The sequence below is a fragment of the Peromyscus leucopus genome, chromosome 14 (genome assembly GCF_004664715.2).
Source record: "Peromyscus leucopus breed LL Stock chromosome 14, UCI_PerLeu_2.1, whole genome shotgun sequence".
In the NCBI taxonomy this organism is placed as follows: Eukaryota; Metazoa; Chordata; class Mammalia; order Rodentia; family Cricetidae; genus Peromyscus; species Peromyscus leucopus.
The window spans coordinates 69,030,514-69,053,130 of NC_051075.1; the positions used below are offsets into that span (position 1 = coordinate 69,030,514).

The 22,617-nt window shown below is 48.8% G+C and overlaps 1 protein-coding gene across 2 annotated transcripts in view; it reads left to right on the forward strand.

Moving 5' to 3' along the window:
• The window catches only part of Slc24a4 (solute carrier family 24 member 4), a 142,284-nt gene that overhangs the window by 70,708 nt on the left and 48,959 nt on the right, over positions 1-22,617 (forward strand). For both annotated transcript variants that reach the window (XM_028888294.2, XM_028888297.2), the window contains exons 3-7: positions 15,781-15,857; positions 18,559-18,633; positions 20,237-20,321; positions 20,896-20,999; positions 21,741-21,815. In XM_028888294.2, coding sequence (XP_028744127.1) covers positions 15,781-15,857; positions 18,559-18,633; positions 20,237-20,321; positions 20,896-20,999; positions 21,741-21,815 — 416 coding nt within the window. The remainder of the gene's footprint in view (positions 1-15,780; positions 15,858-18,558; positions 18,634-20,236; positions 20,322-20,895; positions 21,000-21,740; positions 21,816-22,617) is intronic.

Sequence of the window (22,617 nt, forward strand, 5' to 3'; positions counted from 1 at the left end):
GGAAAGATGAATAGGAGCATGTTGTCATTCTATGCTGTTCAAAGGTAGCTCACTTACACAGACAAAAGATGTGCCGATCTTCAAAGATGGGGCTTTAAGTTGACTTAACGAGACATTAAGAAATGGAACAGAGATGTGTGAAGTCACGGAGCATTCTTATGTATTCCTAGCCTCCCAAGTGGAGGAGGACTCCCCCGGGAGTAGAGAGCATGTGTTCCGTGTTCTGACTGTATGTAGACTGGTCAAGAAATCATGATGGAGATGGGGAGAGTCAAGGTATTAACAAGAAGGTGGAGTGAGGCCAGCATCTGTGTTCAGTGTGAAAAGAAGGCAGACACATTCCAGTTTGTTTGGATTCTGGGATCAGGGTTTCTCAGCCAGCCATTACTGGCATCTGGAGCTAAGTAACACCTTATGAATTTTAATAGGATTTTTAACAGTGCCCCCTTCCTGTGCATGTGCGCCTGCGTGCGTGCGTGCGTGCGTGCGTGCGTGCGTGCGTGCGTGCGTGCGTGTATGTGTGTGTGTCTGTGTGTAGGCAGGTCAGAGGCTGACATCAGATACCTTCCTCAATTGCTCTCCATATCTGGAGTGTGCCATTGCCTAGACTGGCTGGCCACTAAGTTCCAGGTTCTCCTGTCTCTGCCTCCCCAGTGCTGGGATTACAGTTGCGCACCACCTCACCCACAGCACCATCTCCACGGACCTCATGCTTATGACTTAGTGTTTCTCATCATCTTTGTACACTGATTTTTCCTTCCAGCATGTGTATTCAGGTGGGAGGAAGGACCTGAAGGAGGGATAGCTGCCATCTGGTGGGAAGGCAGATCATGGCCTCTCCCATGATGAGCCACTCTGGAGAGCCACAGATTGTTCGGAACCTTGTTGGGGAGGGGCCGCAGAGGTACTTCCCCATCATCACCTTATGCGAGGAAGGACTGGAGCAGTACCTATTCATTATCTTCTTACATGTTGTTTCAACTCATGGTCATTCCCCGAAGTTGGTAGCTTTGGAAATGGGGGGTCTTTGTGGCAAGTCCTCTGCCAGCTCCTCCTTGGCGACAGGTGGATCATATTCTGTGTTCTGGCCCTGAGTGTAGGTTACCTTCTGTGTTTGTTGAATGATTGTTCTTGGAAAGTTAATGTTCTTGTCTTTTGTTCTATGGTCCAAGGGGAGAGACGGCATGAAGAATGCATGCTTTAACTTCTAAACCTGAAACTCTGTAAAGGCAGACATACCTACAATCCTCGCTGGGTCAGGAAGGCACCCTGTGCCATGTGCATGCCAGGCTGAAGGAAGTGCATAGCCAGTGCCACATGCATTGACATCTTTCCTGACTGTGTAGAGTAGACATGAGATGCTGTAGGCTTAATGAAGAACTCATAGCATTGAGCAGGAAGAACAAGAGAGACACCAGGGAAGCAAAGAGGTGCCTTCCAGTCCAGATCAGCCTCCTGCTGCTGCTCCGTGGGAGGGAGAAGAATGAACTTGAACTGGGCAGACATGCACTGAGACAGCTCACAGATCACTGCATGCTCTTGAGGCCAGCTCTGCTAACAGCTCAAGCTGAGCTCTCCTGACAGTCCTCAGGAAGGTCAGATTTCTCACTATAGCTTCTGTGATCTTGTTGACATGTTTGAAGGGAGATGATAGTCCCAGAAGACATCTGAAGGAGGGGAAGCCACCAAAGAGGCCCAGTGGCCCAGTATGGCTGATCTTGTTTCTGCTCAATGGTTCTGTAAAACCTGTTCATAACGAGCTGGGAGCCTCCTCCAACTTCACATGCCTGTAGGGGAAGCAGCAAACTAAACCATCTCCTTTATGCTTGTGATGGAAAAGCCAGGAATAGAACTTAGACCCTAGCAACTCTTAGAAGTGCTCCTTACAATTAGATTCTGAGATGAAAATCAGCCCTGTGCCTAGAGAAGAATCTCACAGACACTTTTGTTCTTCTGAGATTGTAGGGGTTGGATTGTAGGAGGAAGGTAGGGACTTGGTGTAAGAGACAGGCTTGGATCAAGGACCATGATACTGTGCAATCAGGTCAGCTGTAGGGGCTGACTCAGAGTGTGAAGAAGAGCAGCCTTGGCTTCCAGCAGTGGGATGCAAGTCCCTCCAGGAACTCTCATATGTTTGCCCTTCACTAGCCTGCCTGCCTAGTTCTGTCTTACTTGAGGTTGGGGTGGCTCCTTATGCCTCCCAGCCCAAGCCTGGCAAGGCCCAGAATAATGGCAGCTTCTCCAGAGAAATGGAGTCAATAGGCACCGCACACACACACACACACACACACACACACACACACACACACACCCCTTGTATCTCTCTGTGAAGCTATAAATCCATCAATCTTTGTAAAGATGGTATTTGTATATAGTGCATTTGTGAGTTTCCCGTCACTATAACAAGCTACCTGAGGCAATTGATCAGTAGAGGAGAGGTTCCATTTTGTCAGCATATGGCTTTGGAGGTCCTCGTCCAAATCCAGTCCCTATGGCTTTGAGCCTCTGTTGAATAGACACATCATCGCAAGAGTCTTTGTTAGAGTGAATGGCTCTACACATACAGCGGGAAGCAAGAGAAGAAGGGAATGAGACCTGGCTCCCACAATCCCCTTTTGAGGACATGCTCCAGTTACCTACAGGCTTCCCTCTGCACAGTCCCCTTTAAAGATCCATCTCACCTCCCAATTGTATGACCTAGGAGACCAACCCCTTAATACAGGAATCTGTGGGGGAACACTCATCCAAACCATAGCGCTCTCTCTCGCTCTCTCTCTCTCTCTGTGTGTGTGTGTGTGTGTGTGTGTGTGTGTCCTATTGGCATTGATGTATTTAAAAGATGGGCTTACAGGCTCACCGTGAGTGGCAGGCAGTAGAGAATTCATACACAGAAGCTAGGGTGCTGTCTGCAGGCCGAGTGTCTTCTCCCAGAAGCCTTAGCTTTGCTGTGAAGTCTTCAACTAACCTGAGTGGAGTTGAATTCACACCCGAAGTACTGGGAGTAATCTCGTTTCCTTAAACTCAGCAGATGGTAACTGTTAGCCGCATTTATACAACAGGCTCACAGTAAAGCCTAGATTTGCATATGATTAAATAGCTGTTTCTGACAGCCTGGTCAAGTTGGCACACACGATTCACATGGCAACCAGCTCTCAGCTTCCTACCCTGAAGACCAGCGCCTGTGAGAGGACAGGAGAGCCAGCCTTCCTCATTCCTCCCTGTCAGAGAGAGCCTGAATCACCACCCCTCACACCCAGGTTGGGGAGCCCCTGAACCCAAGAACCCACCTTTCCCCAACCCATCTTCCACTGGCTGAGTGTGAGGCTGGCCGAGACAGGGAAGAACCCTGTGTCCCTGGGGAATCACAGAGATCCTTCCTGGCTGATCAGCAATTTGAACTCTCTTGGTTAATTGGGTTTAATGTTCTCTCCAGCTCAACATACTCCAAAAGAGTAGTGTGCCCCAGGAAAGGAGGTATCAGCCAAATAGTGACACCCTGGAGGGAGACACTGCTGATTTCACTAGATAACAGCTATGACTCAGGGCAGTGCCCATAGATCATAGGATATAAAAGACCCGTGTGGGCCGGGCGGTGGTGCACACCTTTAATCCCAGCACTCAGGAGGCAGAGCCAGGTGGATCTCTGTGAGCTCGAGGCCAGCCTGGTCTATAGAGCGAGATCCAGGACAGGCACCAAAACTATACAGAGAAACCCTGTCTCAAAAACAACAAGAACAACAACAAAAATAGACCTGTGTGTGGTGGGTAGCTCATACCTATAATCCCAGAACTTGGGGAAGCTCAGGCAGGACAATTGCCTTGAGTTCAAGGCTGGCCTGGGTTGTATAGCAAATCCCAAGACCTACACTATAGAACCTAACCGTGACCAAAGGCTGTTGCCATGGTCGAGCATGTGCTCACAGGGGAGCTTCAGGTACCCATGTTCTGTGAACAGGGTTAAAGGGGTCAACAGATATGTATATGGTGGAGGGTGACTTGTTTTCCAAAACAACCACATCACAGCCCCAACCCCTGGTACCTATGACTGTGCAGTTGCTTGGAAACAGGAACTTTTTGATTAGTCAAAATGAGGTCATGCTGGATAAAGGTGGGGCCCAAAGCCAGTGCCTGGCGTCCTTTTGAGAAAGCCATATGGAGACCCCAACAAGAAGAGAATGTCTAATGAAGACCAAGGATGACAGAGGCATGACATGTCTACTAGCCAGTAAATACCAAGGACCTTGGCCACTACCAGGTGCTGAAAGGGACCCAGAACATCTGCTCCCTGAGGCTGCCGTGGGAACCAGTCTATACCAGTCTGTACTGCTTGTTTTTCCCATCGCGGGGACAAAATGCCCAAAAAGGCAACTGAAGGGGACAAGGATTTATTTTAGCTCACAGCTCTGAGGTCACGGTCCAGCACGATAGTGGAGTCACTGTGGTCAGAGTGCGCCTGCTCACATTGTGTCCTCAGTCAGGAAGCAGAAAGATGGATGCTGGTGCTCAGCTCACTTTCTCCTTTTTATTCAGTTGGGGACCCCAGCCTGTGAAATGGTGCCCCCCTCCCAATTAGGGTGGGTCTCCCACCTCACTCAACTCAGTCTAGAGACTCCACCACACCTGTGCCCAGGCTTGTCTCCAATGTGATTGTAGAGCCAGTCAGGTTGACTGAATTAACTGTCACTCAGTCTTGCCAGCACCTGGATTCTGGATGCCCGGAAGTGTCATGGGTCTTACCTGAGACTGGTCTCAGCATCAGAGCCTCCATAGTGGCTTCTGAGACTTCTTCAGCTGACTTCTGACAGATGGAGGTACGTCCATCTTCAGGAAACAGTGGCTGTGGTGACCATGTCCACCAAGCTCACATCTATGCATGGGATGGATCCTGGTCTTTAGGTGTGTGACACTTTGCCTCCTTTCAGAGTCCTAGGAAACTCTGCCGGTGACACCCTACCCCCAGTGTCCCGATCATGGCCCGTTTGGCTATGAGTGGCAGGAACACATCACGACCCGCAGCCGAAACAGCTCACTCTCAGGCGAGTCCAGCCTGGGGACTTTCCACAGCCCGCTGCCATCTGGCCCTCACCAGACAATGAATAATTGTTTCTGCTGGTGGAGAGACAGCTCCAGTTAACACACGGCCCCGATTCACTCAGGCAGCCACCTCTGCCCGTCAAGAATGTGTAGGGAGTGTGTGAGGCCTGGCCCCAGCACATTGAGTTCCACTGTCACCAATGATGACAGTGACAGCTCGGTGACCCGCAGTCCTGCTTCCTTGAAGACACACTGCACAGTGACAAGAACTTACCTGAGACTGGTCCCCGGCTCAGAGCCTCCCTGGTAGCTTCTGGGGCGTCTGCAGTTGACTTCTGACCAATGGAGATGCATCCATCTTCAGGGAGCAGCGACTGTGGTGACCATCTCCATCAAGGTCACCTCTGTCTATGGACGATGTGTGCCCTGTGCACATGTGGGAACTGGGTGCCGGTCACCTGTTTGTCCTTGTCATGAGGAACGGCACACCTGGGGGCCCTGAGGGATGTCAGTAGTGGCATGCTTCTATTCACTGGACTTTGACACAGTCAGCTCTGGCTTCTTAAGGTTTTGTTTGTGGTGTGTGGGGGGAGGGGGATCTGTGGGTGTGTGTAGCTGGGACTCAAACCCAGGGCCTTGTTCACACTAGGCAAGCACTAGACCACTGAGACGCATCCATAGCCCCTTATGAGGTATAACTTTTATACAATAAAATGCAGGCTTTTTTAAGTACACTGATTGTGTTTTGACAAATGGACTAAGCGGTGTACCCACTCCAACTGCAACCTGGAATAGCTCTATTAGCGGAGAGATTTACTTGTGATCTTTTCTATGCAGTTCCTTCCCTCACCCTAGCATTTTGATTTCCCTGTCTTGACAGTTCTTGGGCCTCATGGGTGTGGGAAGGGCCACACTGTGCTGTCTAGTACTGGATTCATTCATGCATTGTCTTATTTTTTAATGCAATGTAACAGGTCACCTTATGACGTCTTTACATGTCCTTAGGTTTGATTTCCATACCCCTGACCCTTGCCCTCTGTGTTTTCATTCCCTGATTGCTCTGCCCTTCCGCCCTCTCACTTTGCTATCATATACATTCTAGCACTTTCCTTACCTGCTTTCTTGAAGTCTGTTACTCTCTTTCCAGGGCCACATGCATCACCTTTACCCTTGAGTCTTTCTTATGAATCATAGTAAGTTGACTTAATATGTTGATAATAAAAGCATTACAGAGGGGAGCCATGGAGAATCCTTTCTGTGCTGTGCCTACCTGAGTCTCTTTGGGTCGCCTCCAGATCTTTGCATAGGCGTCTTCATTCACAGCTGTAAATAAACCACACGTGACTCTCGTGTTGCTCTTTAAAATCTATAGCAACAGTCTTTGCAGGAGGGCAGTGCTCTGGCCCTTCTTGTTCAAGGATGTAGCTCAGCAACAGTGCTGGGACAAGCATCACAATAATTTGACCGTGATGGTCTTCCTGGACAGCTGGTGGCTCCCACTGTCTTATGGTCAGCAGTACCAAGCGTCCCCATAGATCAGTCCACACTCCCCCCCGCCCCCCGCATTTGAAATGTTATTCTTAGAACAAACACTGGATGAAGAATTGTTGGACCAAGAGAAGAAATGTTCCATGGTTCTTGCTGTACAGTCCAGTCTGTTGACAGATTGTCCTTCAGTTCATGGAGCGCATGGTGATATTTCACAGGCTCCTTAAGAGGATGGAACGGGATATTGATCATAAAAGGCCATTTGTTTGTTTGTTTGTTTGGGGTTTTTTGTTTGTTTGTTTGTTTTCGAGACAGGGTTTCTCTGTGTAGCTTTGCACCTTTCCTGGAACTCACTCTCTAGCCCAGGCTGGCCTTGAACTCACAGAGATCCGCCTGGCTCTGCCTCCCAAGTGCTGGGATTAAAGGCATGCGTCACCACCATCCCACTACAGCCCGGCTTCCTTATCTGCTGTGCACCTTGTCTGTTTTCATAATTTGGCTGTCATGAACAGTGTGACAGGCGTAGGTATCTCTATAGGAAGCTGTGTCTATAGTAAGTGACTTTGGTCCTTTGGGTCATATACCCAAATATGATTTGACTGGATCACATACAGAGTTAAGGGTCAACCACAAAATGGAAGAGAATTTTTGTCACTATTCATCTGGCAGGAATTAATATCTAAAATATAGGAAGACGTCAAAGAAGCAGCAAAAGAATAAATGACCCAATCAATAAGTGGACAGAAGAATTCAGAAGAATGAAATTATGTCCTCTCACGGCCATCAAAGGAGAGGAGGGATGGGGTAGGATCTCACAATCCCCTTTGAGGGCATGTCCTTGACGACCAAAGGATTTCCCACTAGAACTCCCTTTAAAGCCTCTGTGACCTCCTGATCGTCATACCTGGGGAACTGAGCCTTCAACACATGAACCTTCAGAGGACACTCAAGATCCAAGCTGCAGCACTTGGACTTGAGTTGGAGCTGGTGGTCACTGAGACTGAGCCCTGGGCACTGGACCTGATGGTTACAAAGTCCATGGTCCAGGGACTTCAAGTCAGATGTGCTGTCCTGTCTGGGCTTACCAAGTCTGTGCTCTGGCTCCTGACCTTCTGTCACCGACTGCCTGTGATGCTGAGTAGAACAGCTGACCTCTCTGGATACTCACGTCCCCTGTAAGATTTGGGGCTGATGAGGAGACCAGCAAGGGTGCTCAGCATCCTCGGGGCTTGGCAGGGTGGCTTGGAGCCCACAGCTCTTTGGACACCTATAAATCTCCATTCCCTCCTGGGTGGAAATAAACAAAGATGCGCTATCTGGACAGGTATAAAATTCCACGATTCCAGGAAGGAACAATCCTGTGGCTGAGCTTTTCAATCATATTTATTTTTTTCTAGTGCATAATCTATTTTAGGAATGCACTGAAGATAGGATTTCAAACTCCTTTTCATGCTGGCTAAGGCAACATCTTCATCTGATGTTTACTCCTGTTTGGGACAGGAAGCAGTGGTATAAGACCTTAACATGTGAACTATTGCCCATGAAAGGCATGAGATTTTCAGCAAAGTTATTTTAAACCAATGAATTGGGGGTGGGGAATCTTGATTTCTTGGCTTTTGGCTCCCGGCGCCTGAGTGGTTTCTAAAACACATACCTTATGTAAGTTGAAATAATGGAAATTTGAAGCTATTTAAACGACTTCCCAGCCTCCCAGTCTCCTTTTCATAGTTTCATAATAAACGTCATGGCTTAGAACATGGGGTTATTTTTACCAGAAAGCAAAGAAAATGGCATGTTTGGAGGCAGTTTCTTTAAAAAAAAAAAAATCACTTCACAGTTTACATTCCCTAAAGAGAATCAACTAATTGAAAGGTTTGGGAAAGATTTGCATCCAACAGAAAGCACAGCTCTGTGGGCTTTCTGTCTGTGGAGGGGCACTGTGCTGTGGCTGATAGCCTAGTGCCAGGGATGCAGGGCCAGACAGGCCAGGCTCACAAAGCCTTCTGGGCAGGCTCTTCAATTGCCCTTCAGTTAAATAGGAGGCCAAAGGCTTGACACCTCAAAGGCACCTCCTGAATGCTGGCCTGGTAGCAGGTTGTGCCAGGACCTGGTAGTATGAGCCTGGCCAGCATGGCTAGAGCTGAGAGCACACCTTGGGATGATCCAGGCCATACAGGCAGGTAGAGCCAGACGGTGCTGAGCTTGGAAGATCTGGACCAGCTTCAGCATTTGTCTTCTGTGGATGTTGAGAAGCTGCCTAGCTGCTAGGTGGAAACAGATGGGAGGCTAGCTAGAAGATCAGAGTGATGGTCCAGCAGTAGATGCTGTCAGAGGTGGAGGTGAAAAGGGGGACAGAGTCAAGAATGGTTTGAAAAATAAAGCTTTCCCAGTCTCTCTCTCAGCTCTCAGGGAGGCTGGTGATTTAAGTCAACTTACTACAGGATGTAGAAACCATCTTAGATAGTTTACACAGAAAATAATTTCATTCAGGGAACTAGGTACTCAGAAAAGTACAGGAACAGCTGAGGAAGAGGTTCTGTGGCTTGAATGTTTGGGTCACCCCCAAACTCATATGAGAAATTCTAGCTGGGTGTGGTGATATATACCTATAATCCTAGCACTCAGGAAACAGGCAGGAGTCACAAGTTTAAGGCCAGCCTGAGTTATGCAATAATATTTCATCTCAAAAAAGAATTGCAAAGAATCTTAACCCCCAAATAATGGTGTAAGAAGGTAGACTCTGGGAGTTGGTTGGGTCATGAGGACTGTGCTTTCACCACTGGGGTAGTTAACATCCCTAGAAACAAGGCTCTGGCAAACCTGGTAGCACAGCCTATAAAATCAGCTACTGGGGGGGGGGGGCTGAGTCTAGAGTATCCACAAAGACAAGGCCAGTTGGACCTTGAAGTGAGTTTAAAGCCATCCCAGGCAACTTAGTGAGTCCTTGTCTCAAAATTAAAAGAGCAGTGGGGATATAGGCAGTGGTAGAGTACTTGCCTAACATGCATAATACCCATGGTGTTCAATTTCCAGTACCATGGGGGGTGGGGATGACTCTAGAATGCTGCCTGACCCCATCCATGTGTGGACACAGAGATGGCAGCTTCCATGACCTAGGAAGCAAGGCCTTGATCTTAGACTTCTGGCCCTCTAAAACTATGAGAAGTAAGTTTTCTGTATTTAGTAAGCACCTTGGGTTAGCATCTTTTGTTACAGCAGCACAGATGGACTGAGGCAAGCAGGAAATAGAAAAATCCAACCCCAAAGCTCCCTGCTCAGAAATTAGGATGTGGGGCTGTTGTCAGCAGAGCCTGCCGGTGTCTGTAGCCATGGTTGCCCATGGAAACAGCAGTGAGAAGACAGTTGACCTCTTTTCTGCTCTGGAAGTCCCCATGGTCAACAGGACCTATTTCACAGTCAGAACCATACACAAGCAAGCCAAGGCTCATCAGAACACAGCATATGATGGTGTATGGGACTAGTCCCCCATGGGAAGGTCCAAGGAAGAAAGTAAAATGGAAACTGGATGCATCATGGTCTTTCCTATATCATAGGATTGGAGGAAATGGGAGATCTTAAGAATGTGCCAGGATTTCCTTCCTTCAGCCCATGTAGATGGTGGACCATTCACTGAGGTTTGGGGTGCCTACATGATTGCCAAGGATTGTGTGACAATGGCTGCTTGGCAATGTTGAAATTTGGGAGGTGTCTGTAGAGATTAGAGAAACAAAACCACAGAGAATGAGCAGAGAGAAGAGAAGACAGGGAGGAGGCCCTAAGAACACAGCATTCAGGGGTCCTGCCCTGGACACGGAGCCAGCCAAGGGAGATGAGAGAGGAGCAAGAGAGTCAAAGAAACTAAACAAGGAAGTCTGAAGAGGTGGAGCATACAAGGTGGAAATCTCTTCAAGCATTTTTGCTAAGTGAAAGATGCTGACTGAAAAGCTTTCCTGTAATAAGACTCCATTGATAGGACCTTCTGTAAAGGACACATAATAACCCCTAGTGGCCAGGATTTGGGGGCTAGGTAGATATTGATTACAAATATTCAGCACGAGGCACTTTGGGTGTGATGGAACTATTTTGTCTTTGAGTGTGATATTGGATACATGCATGACCTCACACATTTCTAAAACTCAGAGAACTACACGCCACAAAATATAGACTTTATCATATAGAAAATTGAGAGATAGCTGGCTGGATGATGGGTAGATGGATGGATGGGTGGGTGGATGGGTGGATGGATGGGTGGGTGGATGGGTGGATGGATGGAGAGATGGATGAGTGGGTGAATAGGCAGATAGATGAATGATGGATGGATGGGTGGATGACACACACATATATATCTTCCTCCATTGCTTTCTCCCTTGTTTATTTTATCTTTTGAGATTTAATTTTTTACATGGGTGGGTGGGTGTTTTGCCTACATGTATGTCTGCACACCATGTGTGTGCCTGGTGCTTATGGAGGCCAGAAGAAGGTGTCAGATCCCCTGGAACTTTAGTTACAGATGGTTAGCTACAGTGTAGGGGCTGGGATCAAACCCAGGTCCTCTGGAAAAGCAGTCCATGCTCTTAACCACTGAGCTATCTCTCTAGCCTCCACCTTGCTTTTTTGAGACACAGTCTCTTACTGAACCTGAAGCTCACTGTTATAGCTGGTCAAGCTGACCTGCAAACCCCAGAGCTCCGCCTCTCTCCATGCTGGGACTACAGTCAGGTGCTGTCATACCTCACCTTTCACATGAGTGCTGGGAATCTGAACTCAGGTCCTCATGCTGGTACATAAAGTTCTTACCCACAGAGCCGTCTCCTCTGCCTGAGCAGCAGTCAGTTCTGTCAAAGGTTCTAAGGAGACTGAAGAATACCCATGCTTGTAGACGAATTTCTAAATAGTCTTTTTAAATAAGAAACACAGAGTCAAATACAGAGTTAAAAGCCCAAGAGATCCGAGCACTAGCAAAGAGCCAAGACTACCTTTAGCTCACCACTCGCTGCTATCCTTCCCTGAGAGAGCTTTTTATCCTGTGTGACTTGTCTTTTTATTGCCTTTCTGTTCTGCCTTCTCACTGCCTCTAAACCCAACCACATGACTTGCTCGTCACTGCCTGTCTGTACAGACCTCCAGGTCTCTATGGTTGGTACTGAATTAAAGGTTCGTGTCACCATACTTGGCTGTGTCCTTGACCACACAGAGACTCTGCCTGCCATGTGATCAGATTAAGGCATGGCTACCACCATCTGACTTGTGTTCCTAGCTCGCTATGACCTCTGATCTCCAGGCAAACTTTATTTATTAACATACAAACAAAAATCATATTTCACCACAATTAAAACATCACCACACATGCTGGCTCTCCCCTGGATCCATGGAATTTGTAGTGGATTGTGGGCTGCAGATGAACTTGACCAGTGAGATGCCAGGCATTTCTCTCTTTCCAGGAGCATAATCTCTTGTCATGGCCCTTTGAGATCCCAGAAAACAGAGCCTGCCCCTCAGATAAGGGCCTTGTCTCTCAGAAGTCTGCCTGTTGTAGAGAAGATGCTCAGCTGAGGAAAGCCACATATTGGTTGAGCTTCATCTTGGGTTCTTTACCTGTCCCCTATTGTGGTTGTGTGGCTGTAGGTGACTCCTTCAGCCTTGCAGGCCAGGTCGTTCATCAGTAAGTGGGAATGGTGTGTTTCTTGGGATTGTCTGGGAGATTAGGGCTTTGAGAAGTTGACAATGTGACCTTCAGGCCTTGACATGGGTGCCCTTTCTATGGATTCACTTCATGTTCTCCACTTCCCCCAAGTCAGTGGTGGCTTGCTCAACCCATTGGTCACTGCCCCAGAGGCCTTCACCATTGCTCAGTGTGGTGGTTTGAATAGGAAAGGCCACATAGACTTGTGCTTGAATGCTTGGCCTATAGGGAGTGGCACTATTAGGAGGTGTGGCCTTGTTGGAGTAGGTCTGGCCTTGTTGAAGGAAGTGTGTCACTACAGGGGAGTAGGGGAGGGAAGGCTTCGAGGTCTCATGCTCCAGCTATGCCTAGTGTGGTAGACAGTTCACTTCGTGTTGCCTGCCGATCAAGATGTAGAGCTCCCAGCTACCCGTCTAGCACCATGTCTGCCTGCATGCTGCCATGATAAGAGACTAAACCTCTAAAACTGTAAGCAAGCCCGAGTTACATGGTTTTCTTTATAAAAGTTGCCATGGTCATGATGTCTCTCCATAACAATAGAAACCCTAACTAAAACAGTCAGTTGTTAGCTTGTCCCATGCACTGGGCCAGATGTGCCACAGGGGCAGATGCCTGAGACTCAGCACTCTACTTAACATTTGATGTGGAGTAAACACTGGAGGTACTCCTATTCTTTCAGGATAGGGGTATTCTCACATTAATAGGCTTCTGCTTTCTCAATAGCTTTGGTGGTCTCTGAAAGTCAGGTCACCCTCCAAGATGCAGTTGCTGTACTCAAGGAGGCTCAAGATACACAGACTATTATTCAGCAGTTCCCAGAGTACAGGTTCACTGAGTGGGTGCTCTGGAAATGCCCACTGAATAAATTCATACATTTTGATGAGCGGCACCACTGGCAAAAGTATAGCTTGAAAAGGACTATGCCGGCAGAAAATCACCAAGTAGCTTTCTGTGTCCCCCATGCTAAAGTGTTCCATGGGGACTTCAAGTGGCAGTGTGTAGGTGCTGAAGGAATTGTGGGTACTAATAGACCCAGGGCCCATAGGGTCTCCCCTTCAATGCTCACGAAGGTAGGTAGCAGGAGAGATCTCCCCAGATATCCTGAGCTTTGCATACACGCCAAAGCAGAGTGCAAAATGGGGTAGATACTGTGTATAGGGTTGCCCAAGTATGTCCGGAATCAGAAGTGAGAGACAAGTCCTTCTGGGGCCAAGGTCCAAAGGGAAGGCTGCCTTTCATCATGTTGCCTTCCTGGCTCCCTCCTCCTCCTGGGCTCTGGAGGATGCTGGCATCATCCTACTTCCCTGAGCTTTGGGGGCCTGCTGCAGGACCTGCAGACAAATCTCTCCTCCCCCCACACCTGCCACCAGGGATTTCTGCAGCTTAAAAGCTTAGGTGTGACCTCAAAAGCCATGTGTGCCCTGCTGATCCCTCCCTCCTCCCTGGGGTGGATCTGAGCAGTGGGGGTGCAATGAGCCCTCTCAGACCTGCAAGCCTCACACACTTGAACATGGTCTGGGTGCTCCTCATCCTGGCAAGCTTTGGAAAGAGAGAGTAGGTTTCCTGGGGAACCTGGAGTGACACTGCTCCAGCAGGTAGGTTCTCCTGTGGCCTGTTACAGTCTGTGGCTTACTCTCACCGTCTTTGGTCATGCCCCCTCCCCACCAAAACCGTTTTATTGTCTTACTTTCACAACCCAAGGATGCACATCACCTGCAGCCATGGGGACAGAGTGTGCTGGTACAGTAGCCTACTGGGAGGGGTGGTATGGCCCTCCACCCACTGAAGCCTTTGCTGTCCAAGCCAAGGAGTGCCGTACATATTCACCCAGCCTTGTGTTTTCACAGCAGATTGTCACTGAAGAGGCAGAGGGCCCTAGAGGTTAGGTGACTCAACCACAGTCCATGGGTAGGTGGATTAGTTAGTTTCTTTTCTGTTGCTCTAACAGAACATCATGACTAAAGGCAACCTACAGAAGGATAAAAGGGATAAGGCTCCATCGCGGTTAGGGAGGCATGGCAGCAGGCAAGCATGGTGGCCAGAGCAGGAAGCAGAGAGATCACATCTCACCAACAAGTATGAAGCAGTGAGCCCATCTGCCATGATGTACTTCCTCCAGCAAAACTGCACCTCCAAAGCTCCCTAAACAGACCAACCAGGGACCAAGCATTCAAATGCCAGCCCCAGTGGGGGACATTTCTTATGCAAAACACCAAAGTAGATGAACCTGAGGCCCTGAATTCAGAGTCTTGGATTCTGTCACCCAATTGCTTTTCTCTCTGAGGCTAGCACTTGTATATCCCAGCACCTATATCCCAATGTGTGAAAAGCTTTGGGTGGGCATGATAATAGGGGGCCCATAGCAGCTGGGAGCTCTACAGGTCACCTACTGATTTGCTGCCAAAATTAAGACTACGGATGACATTCACTGTACCCTGCAGCCTTCCAGCCTGCACTTAGGGGTGCGGGGAAGGCAGCGGAGCTGTATGAAAAGTCTAGTCGTACCAGGGACAAAAGTGATTTATATAACCCACAGCTCCATCCTGGCTGGAGGCCAGATGACATGTCCTCCACCTCTGAAAAGCAGAGATTTATTCTCATTCTCAAAGATGCCCCCAGGATTGTGTAAATTGCCAGCTCTCCTCACACTGGCTTGAGAATCAGGAAATGTCTTGAAAGCTCTGGGCAGAACCACTGGCTTAGGATCAATGCTGCAAAGTCCCAGAGGTTCTGCAAACAGAATCCCAGCCACAGGGATGTGGACTCTCTTCCTCTATAATTCTCCATCCCCAAGTAGCAGATGCAGGCCCTGGAAGCGGTAGCTGTAATTCTTTAATAAGAAGTTTGATTAGAAAATAAAAAATATAAAGAAAGGAATGAAGACATTTTTCTTTAAGTACTTCTTGCTTCAAAGTGGGCAGGCTCTCTGGTGCCTGGATAGCTGCCAGATTCAGTTTCTCGTCAAGGGAATCTGATGTTGAAAAGTGAGATTTTATAACATTCGCTTTCAGAACTTAGGGCCATGTTGTATTTACAGAATAGGATTTCTGTCTAGGACATCTATTGAGTGCCTGCTGTGGACCAGCTATCTTTCCAGATACCTGAGGGATGGCAATTGTGACAGCATCCCAGTAGCATGGGATAACGCACAGTGAGAAGGGACTATTCCTCCACTGGCTATGGGCATTCTGAGGCAGATGAGTTGTCCCTGGGCAAATTGTGTCATTGTCTGGAGAGCTCCAAAAGCCACCCTATTTCTCATTCCACCAGCAGGGTCTGTCTTTCTGACTGCAGCTGTCCCGGTGTGTGCGAAGTGCATTATACTCTCTTTCAGGACCCAAGGCAGATCTAAATCCCAATCAGCTCTCCAGTACTGGGATATCTGTGACTAATCCAGTAACCAGCATTTTCCTAAAAGCACCAGTCTGCCCCACACTGAGATCCAGCTGACCTCCCCCTGGTCAGTTAGTCCGAAACCAGGGAGTCCTGAGCTGCTTGGTGGACTGTGGTTCTCGGGTGGGTTTGCTGATGGTGCCCTGCTAACTAACACCTTGCTGTCTCCTTTTCTCTTCCAGCGATTCACGAGTTCCCCACAGACCTGTTCTCCAACAAAGAGCGACAGCATGGCGCTGTCCTGCTACACATCCTCGGTGTAAGTGTCCTCAAGGGGCCAGAAGCCACTAATCTTCTGGCGCAGGAACGCCATCTGTATAGTGTATAAATGACCAGAGAGCAGTGGTTCCCAACCTTCCTAATGCTGTGACATTTTAATATATTTTCCCATGTTATGGTGAACCCCCCCAACCATAAACATATTTTGTTACTACTTCATAACTAATTTTGCTACTGTTGTGAATCATGATGTAAATATCTGATATGGAACCCCCAAGGGAGTCATGACCCACAGTTTGAGAACAACTGCCATAGAGTATCTGAACTCTTCTTTAATCCTTGTTACAGCCTGGGAAGAGACTAGACACTAGGCTATCTTGCCCAACAAGAGGCGTTTCTTTAATGTCAGGTGACTTACCCAGCGCCACCTAGTGTCTCCACTCCCAGCACAAGGACGGGGTTCTTTTCCTGTGCCTCATTTTCTACTTTCATAAAATAGGGTTGATGGCCCCCATGTACACATCAGGACTAGATGTCAACTGCATCAGACGTGGTGTGGTACACAGGTCCTCTGTACATGCTGGCTGCCATGGTTCCTGTGACTGCTTTCCAAATCTCTTTTGCCACCTTTCTCATTCTCCTTTACATTCGGATGAGATCCAGCACATTCAGGGTGGTTGGCCATGGCCATCTCCTCTCCATAGTCAGACAAACCCTGATGGCAGACAGTAGAGTTCAGTGACAACTTGAATGGGAACGAGGAAGTCAAGCCCAAAGTATTTCGCCCCCCTGCCTATTTCTACAAAGATTTGTTGATTTATTTATTTATGTGTTTATTTGAGATAGCGTCTTCTGTATCGAGGCTGGCCTCAAATCTGCTGTGTAGTTGAGGATGACCAAAAACTTCTGATCTGCTCCCCCCACCCACCCTTCCTCATGCATCTCCCAAGTGCTGAGGTTATAGGGGTATGCCACCTTGTCCAGTGTATGCCATACTGAGGATTAAAACCCCGGCCTTGTGTATGCTAGGCAAGCAGTCTACTAAACGAGCCAGCCCCAGCCCCTTCATCAGTAAAGTTCTTCGTTACAACACAGCCACTCCATCCATTGCTGTGATCTCTGTGGCTGCCTCGAACTCACAGAGACCCATCTGCATCTGCCTCCGAGTGCTGGGAGTACTGGCGTGTGCCACCACCACCCACGTTCTGTGGCTGCTTTTGAACTTCAGCGGCAGGACTGCAAAGCTGCATTGAAGTACGTGGTCTCCAGAGCCCAAACTGCTTTCTGGCCCTTGTGGGAACCAGTAGAAGACGCTGTTGAATGATTGCCAGAAAGTGAAGCTGGTCGTGGTTGGCTTTATTTTTTTCTCTCTTTCAAATCAGCCCCAGCAAATTTCCTTCTGTTCAGCAGTTGGGCTGCTCAGCACTGCTTATAAATTTAAATTCTGTTAACCACTAGTCTTTTTCTAGAGGTAATTTAATTCTCTGGTGGCAAACAAGGACGTAAGATGACGAATGAGTGAAGTTGTGATTGGCACGATAAACCACTAATGAAAGTGGCAGATAGAATAGGAATTGTGGGCAAATTTTGAACTGCAGGCCTGTGTATTATTTCTAGGATGGAGTTATTATCTTCCAGACATCCTGGCATTCACATTCCATCCCCTTTTACTAGGAGATGCAAATTCAGCTGGTTTTCCCCATAGTTCTGTGGCTCTGTCTCATAAACAAAACTTTTATGTTTGAACCTGAGGGTCAGTACCTCAGAAATTTGGCAAGAACCCTTCAGAATGGTAATTACCAAGCTAAGACTGGAGGACTGAACCCAGACCATTACTGGATTGTATGAATAAAGTTTTATTAGAACACATGCACACGCATTCCAGAGCTGCTTTGGTTCTATAAGAGCAGGGGTAGTATATAGCAGAGACCATTTGACCTACAGAAGCTAAAATATGACTCACTCACTCCCCACATGTGTGTATATTAGGAGTAGTCTCTCTCTCTCCCTCCCTCCCTCCCTCCTCCCTCCCTCCCTCTTCCCCTCTCTCCCTCTCTCTTGTGGCATGTATGTGTTTGTGTGTGCACATCTATGCATTTATTACATGTGCACACACATGGTTATGGAGGCCAGAGTTCTATATTTGATGTTCTGTTCAGTTGGGTTTCACCTTATTTTTTGAGATAGCACCTCTCGCTGGACCTAGGCTTACTAATTCAGCTAGAGCGGTTGTTCATCAAGCTCCGAGAGTTCTCCTGTCTCCACCCCCCAGAGCAGGGGTTACAGGCATGTGCCACTGCACCCACTTTTTACATAGGTGCTAGGGATCCGAACTCAGCTCCTTATGTTTATACAGCAAGCACTTGGTCAACTGAGCTGTCTTCCCAGCTCCTCTCTTTTATTTTTTTGAAATAGGATCTCACTAGGTAGCCCAGGCTAGCCTGGAATTTGTAATCTTCCTACCGAAGCATCCTGAGGGCTGAGACTGCAGGGATGCACTGCCCTGCCCAGCTCCAGATCTGTATTGCTGTGGCAGTGCTGGGGGAAAGTACAGGCCTGTGTGGCCTGGATTTATGACTGTCTGCTGCTCAGCATTCTGTTTCCCTTCTCTAGGCCTCGGTTTCCTTGTCCGTCAGGGAGGATATGGGGAGACTAATTCTCAGTTGCTGGTGCTGTCCACTTGTGCTTCTGCCTGGTGTGGGTATTAGGGACCTTGCCTGAAACCAGCTTTCCCTTCACAGGCCCTCTACATGTTCTACGCCCTGGCCATCGTGTGTGATGACTTCTTTGTCCCATCCCTAGAGAAGATCTGCGAGGTACGTGCAGAGGACCTGGAACCCTCCACAAAGCCCTGGGGGACTAGGAGTGTCTGTCATATAGATAACAAGGACAGAAAGTCTGAGATAGGACAAGACACACTCTGGTAGAGAAGACCATCATACAGCCGCCTGGTGCCACAGCCAATCAATGTCAGTGATGACGTCCTATCCCAAAGCTCAGCAGAAGCCATGGACTCTGTGAAGTCACCCTCCGGGCCATCATGCTCTAGAAACAGTGGTTTTAATCTTCCTAATGTTTCGACACTTTAATACAGTTCCTCATGTTGTGGTCACCCCCAACCATAAAATTATTTTTGTTGCTAATTCATAACCGTAATTTTGCTACTGTTATGAGTCATAATGTAAATATCTGATATGGAGCCAAGGGGTCACGACCCACAGGTTGAGAACCACTGTTCTAGATGCCATGGGGTGTGAGCCAAACCTGGCTAGCAAGAGAACAGTCAAGCCTGTGACTGCATTGGCACATCTCCTATAAACCATGGCCAGCAGTCCCCAAGGGGACCCGTGCTCCCTAAGTGCTCCCCTGGGTGAACACTAAGCCATGGTGACAGGATTCCTCTCTGTCCCCCGTTTACACCATGTTCTTCCTTTAGCTATTTTGTTCATTTATCTTCCCTTTCCCATGTGCAAGACCCCGGGCCCCTCTGTGTTGGGCCTTTCTTGTAGCATCCAACCAAGTAGAAAAAAAAACTTTTGTTTGCAGCGCTTGTCATGTGCAGCCCCTTGGGAACTTGCCACCCCTTGCCCAGCTCTTTGAGGTCATAGTGTCAGGGTGGGGACAGATGGCTCTTAGGGACAGATGCCTGCCTTCAGCTCAGCTTATTTCTGGGCACAGCCAGGGGAGCATTGTGTCACAGAGCCCAGACCACCTAGGGCCAGCTACCTAGGGGTCCCCTGTCTTCCATTGTGGATCTGATGATGGGCCTCCATGGCTGGAACATGGCCTTGCTGAGCAGCATGGACTCATACAAAAAGTTCCTAACCTTGTCCCATGCCAGCTCAATCCTGGGGACAGGCCCTCTGGGTGTCTGAGACTCTGTCTGGGTACTGGGCTTGCCATGGAGAAGCATCCAGAATGTAGGAACAGGCATGTTTTGGGGTCCAGATCCCACAGCCTCAGGACAGCTTTGAGACCCTCATTGCACACCACTGCAGACTCCAGCCTGTTCTAGGCTCTAGGGACCCACAGGTCCAACTCTGCCTTGGTGGTCCAGAGGGGAAGGTGAGCGTGTGGACTGCAAACCCTCATCACAGAATCTGTTCGATGAGGATAAAACAAATGGGGTCTGAGAGGGTGTGGCCAACTCTGAGAATGCTGGGAAGACTTCCTCCAGAGTCGTGGACAGGGATCTAAGAGTGCAGAGAATGAAGAACAGACAGATGGGTCAGGAGGGAAAGGGAGAATTGAAGTCCGGCAGACGGCATAAGGCGTGTGCTTCCGGAGGAGAGGCCATGGCTGCCAAGCTGGGCTCAGTCCAGCACTGGGCCACTGAGAGCTTTTTGCTGCCCACCAGCACAGTGGCTGTGTCCACTCCACCCTGCCACACCCCAGTCGCCTGTGTTCTCTCTGTTTCAGAAACTTCATCTGAGTGAAGATGTGGCTGGTGCCACCTTCATGGCTGCAGGAAGCTCCACTCCTGAACTGTTTGCTTCTGTCATTGGTAAGGACACCAGACAGCTAGGACACCATGCAGAGAGAGCCAGGGCTTGTTGCCCAGTGCAGTGGGGCATTCACCAGCTCTGAGGCTCAATTTCCCTACCTGTAAGCCCAAGGAGTCAGAGGGGCAGGAAGTAGATTGGTGGTTTCTTAGAGCGTGGGATCCTAATGGGCACTGGGCTTCTTATGAGATGACAGTGTTCTAAAACTAGATTATGGCTTGGGTTGTAAAATTTTGTGGAGCTGCCAAATTGCTGGACTGCATCACTAGACATGTTAATTATGTCTCAATAAAGTTATTTAAAAACATGGGATGGCTCAGCCAGTAAAATTGCTTAGCATGCAAGCCTGAAAGCTTGAGTTCAATCCCCTAAACCCAAGGAGAGAACCCACTACTGAAAATTGTCCTCTGACTACCACACATGTACACACACACTCACATGCACACACACACATACACACACCATACATATGATGATGATGATACATTTAATTTGATTGAATGGCAAAACATAAGTGTATGGGAAGAGCAGGTTCCCAGGGCCCCACTGTCTGGCTTGGCCATTATCTCATTCCAGGTGTGTTCATTACCCACGGAGATGTCGGTGTGGGGACTATTGTGGGCTCTGCTGTGTTCAACATCCTATGTATCATTGGAGTGTGTGGACTCTTTGCTGGACAGGTCAGTAGATGTTTTTTTTTTTTTTTTTTTTTTTCTTTGCCTGCCTAACCAGTACCCTGTAGGATGGGGGTGAGCTTCTCCTGAGATGGTTGGCAAGGTGGCAATGGGGACACCCTGATGAGCCTGGTCATGTCATTTATCTACATTCTCCTCTGAACCCATGTCCCCCCCATGCAGTGACCTTGACACTCCTTTCCTTCCACCAGCTTGAGAGCCATGTTGGTGGACCTGTCAGTTTATGGTGGGCACTCATGCAACAGCAACAGCTACTTAAGAAGGATCTCCTTGGACCCTGGTTGGAGTGAGGTCTTGGAGCCACCTGGGCTGCCCACCTCCTCTGTAGGCACAAGGCTAACTGTGGTCAGAACACATTTGACAGGAGGTCAGAGTCTCAGGGAATGTTAGGCTTGCCTCACAACAGAAGATCATGGCAAGGCCCTACCTTGCTCAGGGTGACAGAGGTAGGCGGCTGGCGGGACATGGTGATGCTCCTTGTCTCTACCTCAATGGCCAGCTCCTGCTGTGAAATGTGCCTAGCCACCACCACAGAGGACTAGAGCCAGTTTCTGATTTTCCCACACCTGAGAACTTTATTTGGTTCTGTTGTCTTTCCCAGCTGTGTCCAAGAGCTAGAGGTAGGTGGGGAGGCACCCCGAGGCCCATCCTTCAGCTCTCTGGGCAGCTGGCTGCATTCCCAGCCTCTAGGCAATGGCAGCTGATGACTTGTCTCTGCTCTGGCAGGTGGTGCGGTTGACATGGTGGGCTGTGTGCCGTGACTCTGTGTATTACACGCTCTCTGTCGTCGTGCTCATAGCGGTGAGTCACCCCCAAAACACCCCAAGTGTTGGGTGGTCAGGGTCCCGAGAAGGCACAGGTGCCTGCCTGTCTGTTCTTGACCCTATGACGAGAGAGGTCACAGCAGCAACAGTGGAATGTGTTGACCCCTCGCTGTGTTCACATGGGCCCCTCACACCTCTACCCACACTACACCTCCCTTTCTGAATACCTCATCTTTGGTCTCGGCATAATGCAACTAAATCCAGGACTATTTTGATGATTAAAAGCCTCGGGGGAGATATATATATATGGTGGAAGTTCAAGCATGAACTCACATGAGGTCCTCCCAACCCTACATTGAGACCCACCCACTCTTCAGACCTGCTTCTAGGAAGCAGGTTTCAAGCTGGGTCATCACCTAGATAACCAGGAGACTGTGGCTGGAGGAACATGATCAACTTCGGCGACTTGGGGCGACTGTATCTCAGAGTGAGAACTGTAGAAATGTGCGGATGTAGCTCAGTGGCCGAGTGCTCGCCGAGAGTGTGCAAGAAAGGGCCTGGATTCAGTCCTGCAAAGTAAATAAGAAGCAGCAAGTTTCTAGGTCCTGTGGCACTGCAGCCCAGGAGAGGGCCGCCTCAAAGCCATCACAGGGGCAGTGGGAGCCAGGGACAAGGGAAAAGGCAGAGGAGCCAAAAGAAGACCCCTGGGGTCCGTTAGTGTGGAATATACCCCCGCAGGTCCCAAGGGCTGGGGCGGGCATTGTGGCCGATACAGTGAAACACACTATCAAGTGTGTGCCATCCATAGGGGAACAGTTTTGATCTCTACAGTGACGCAC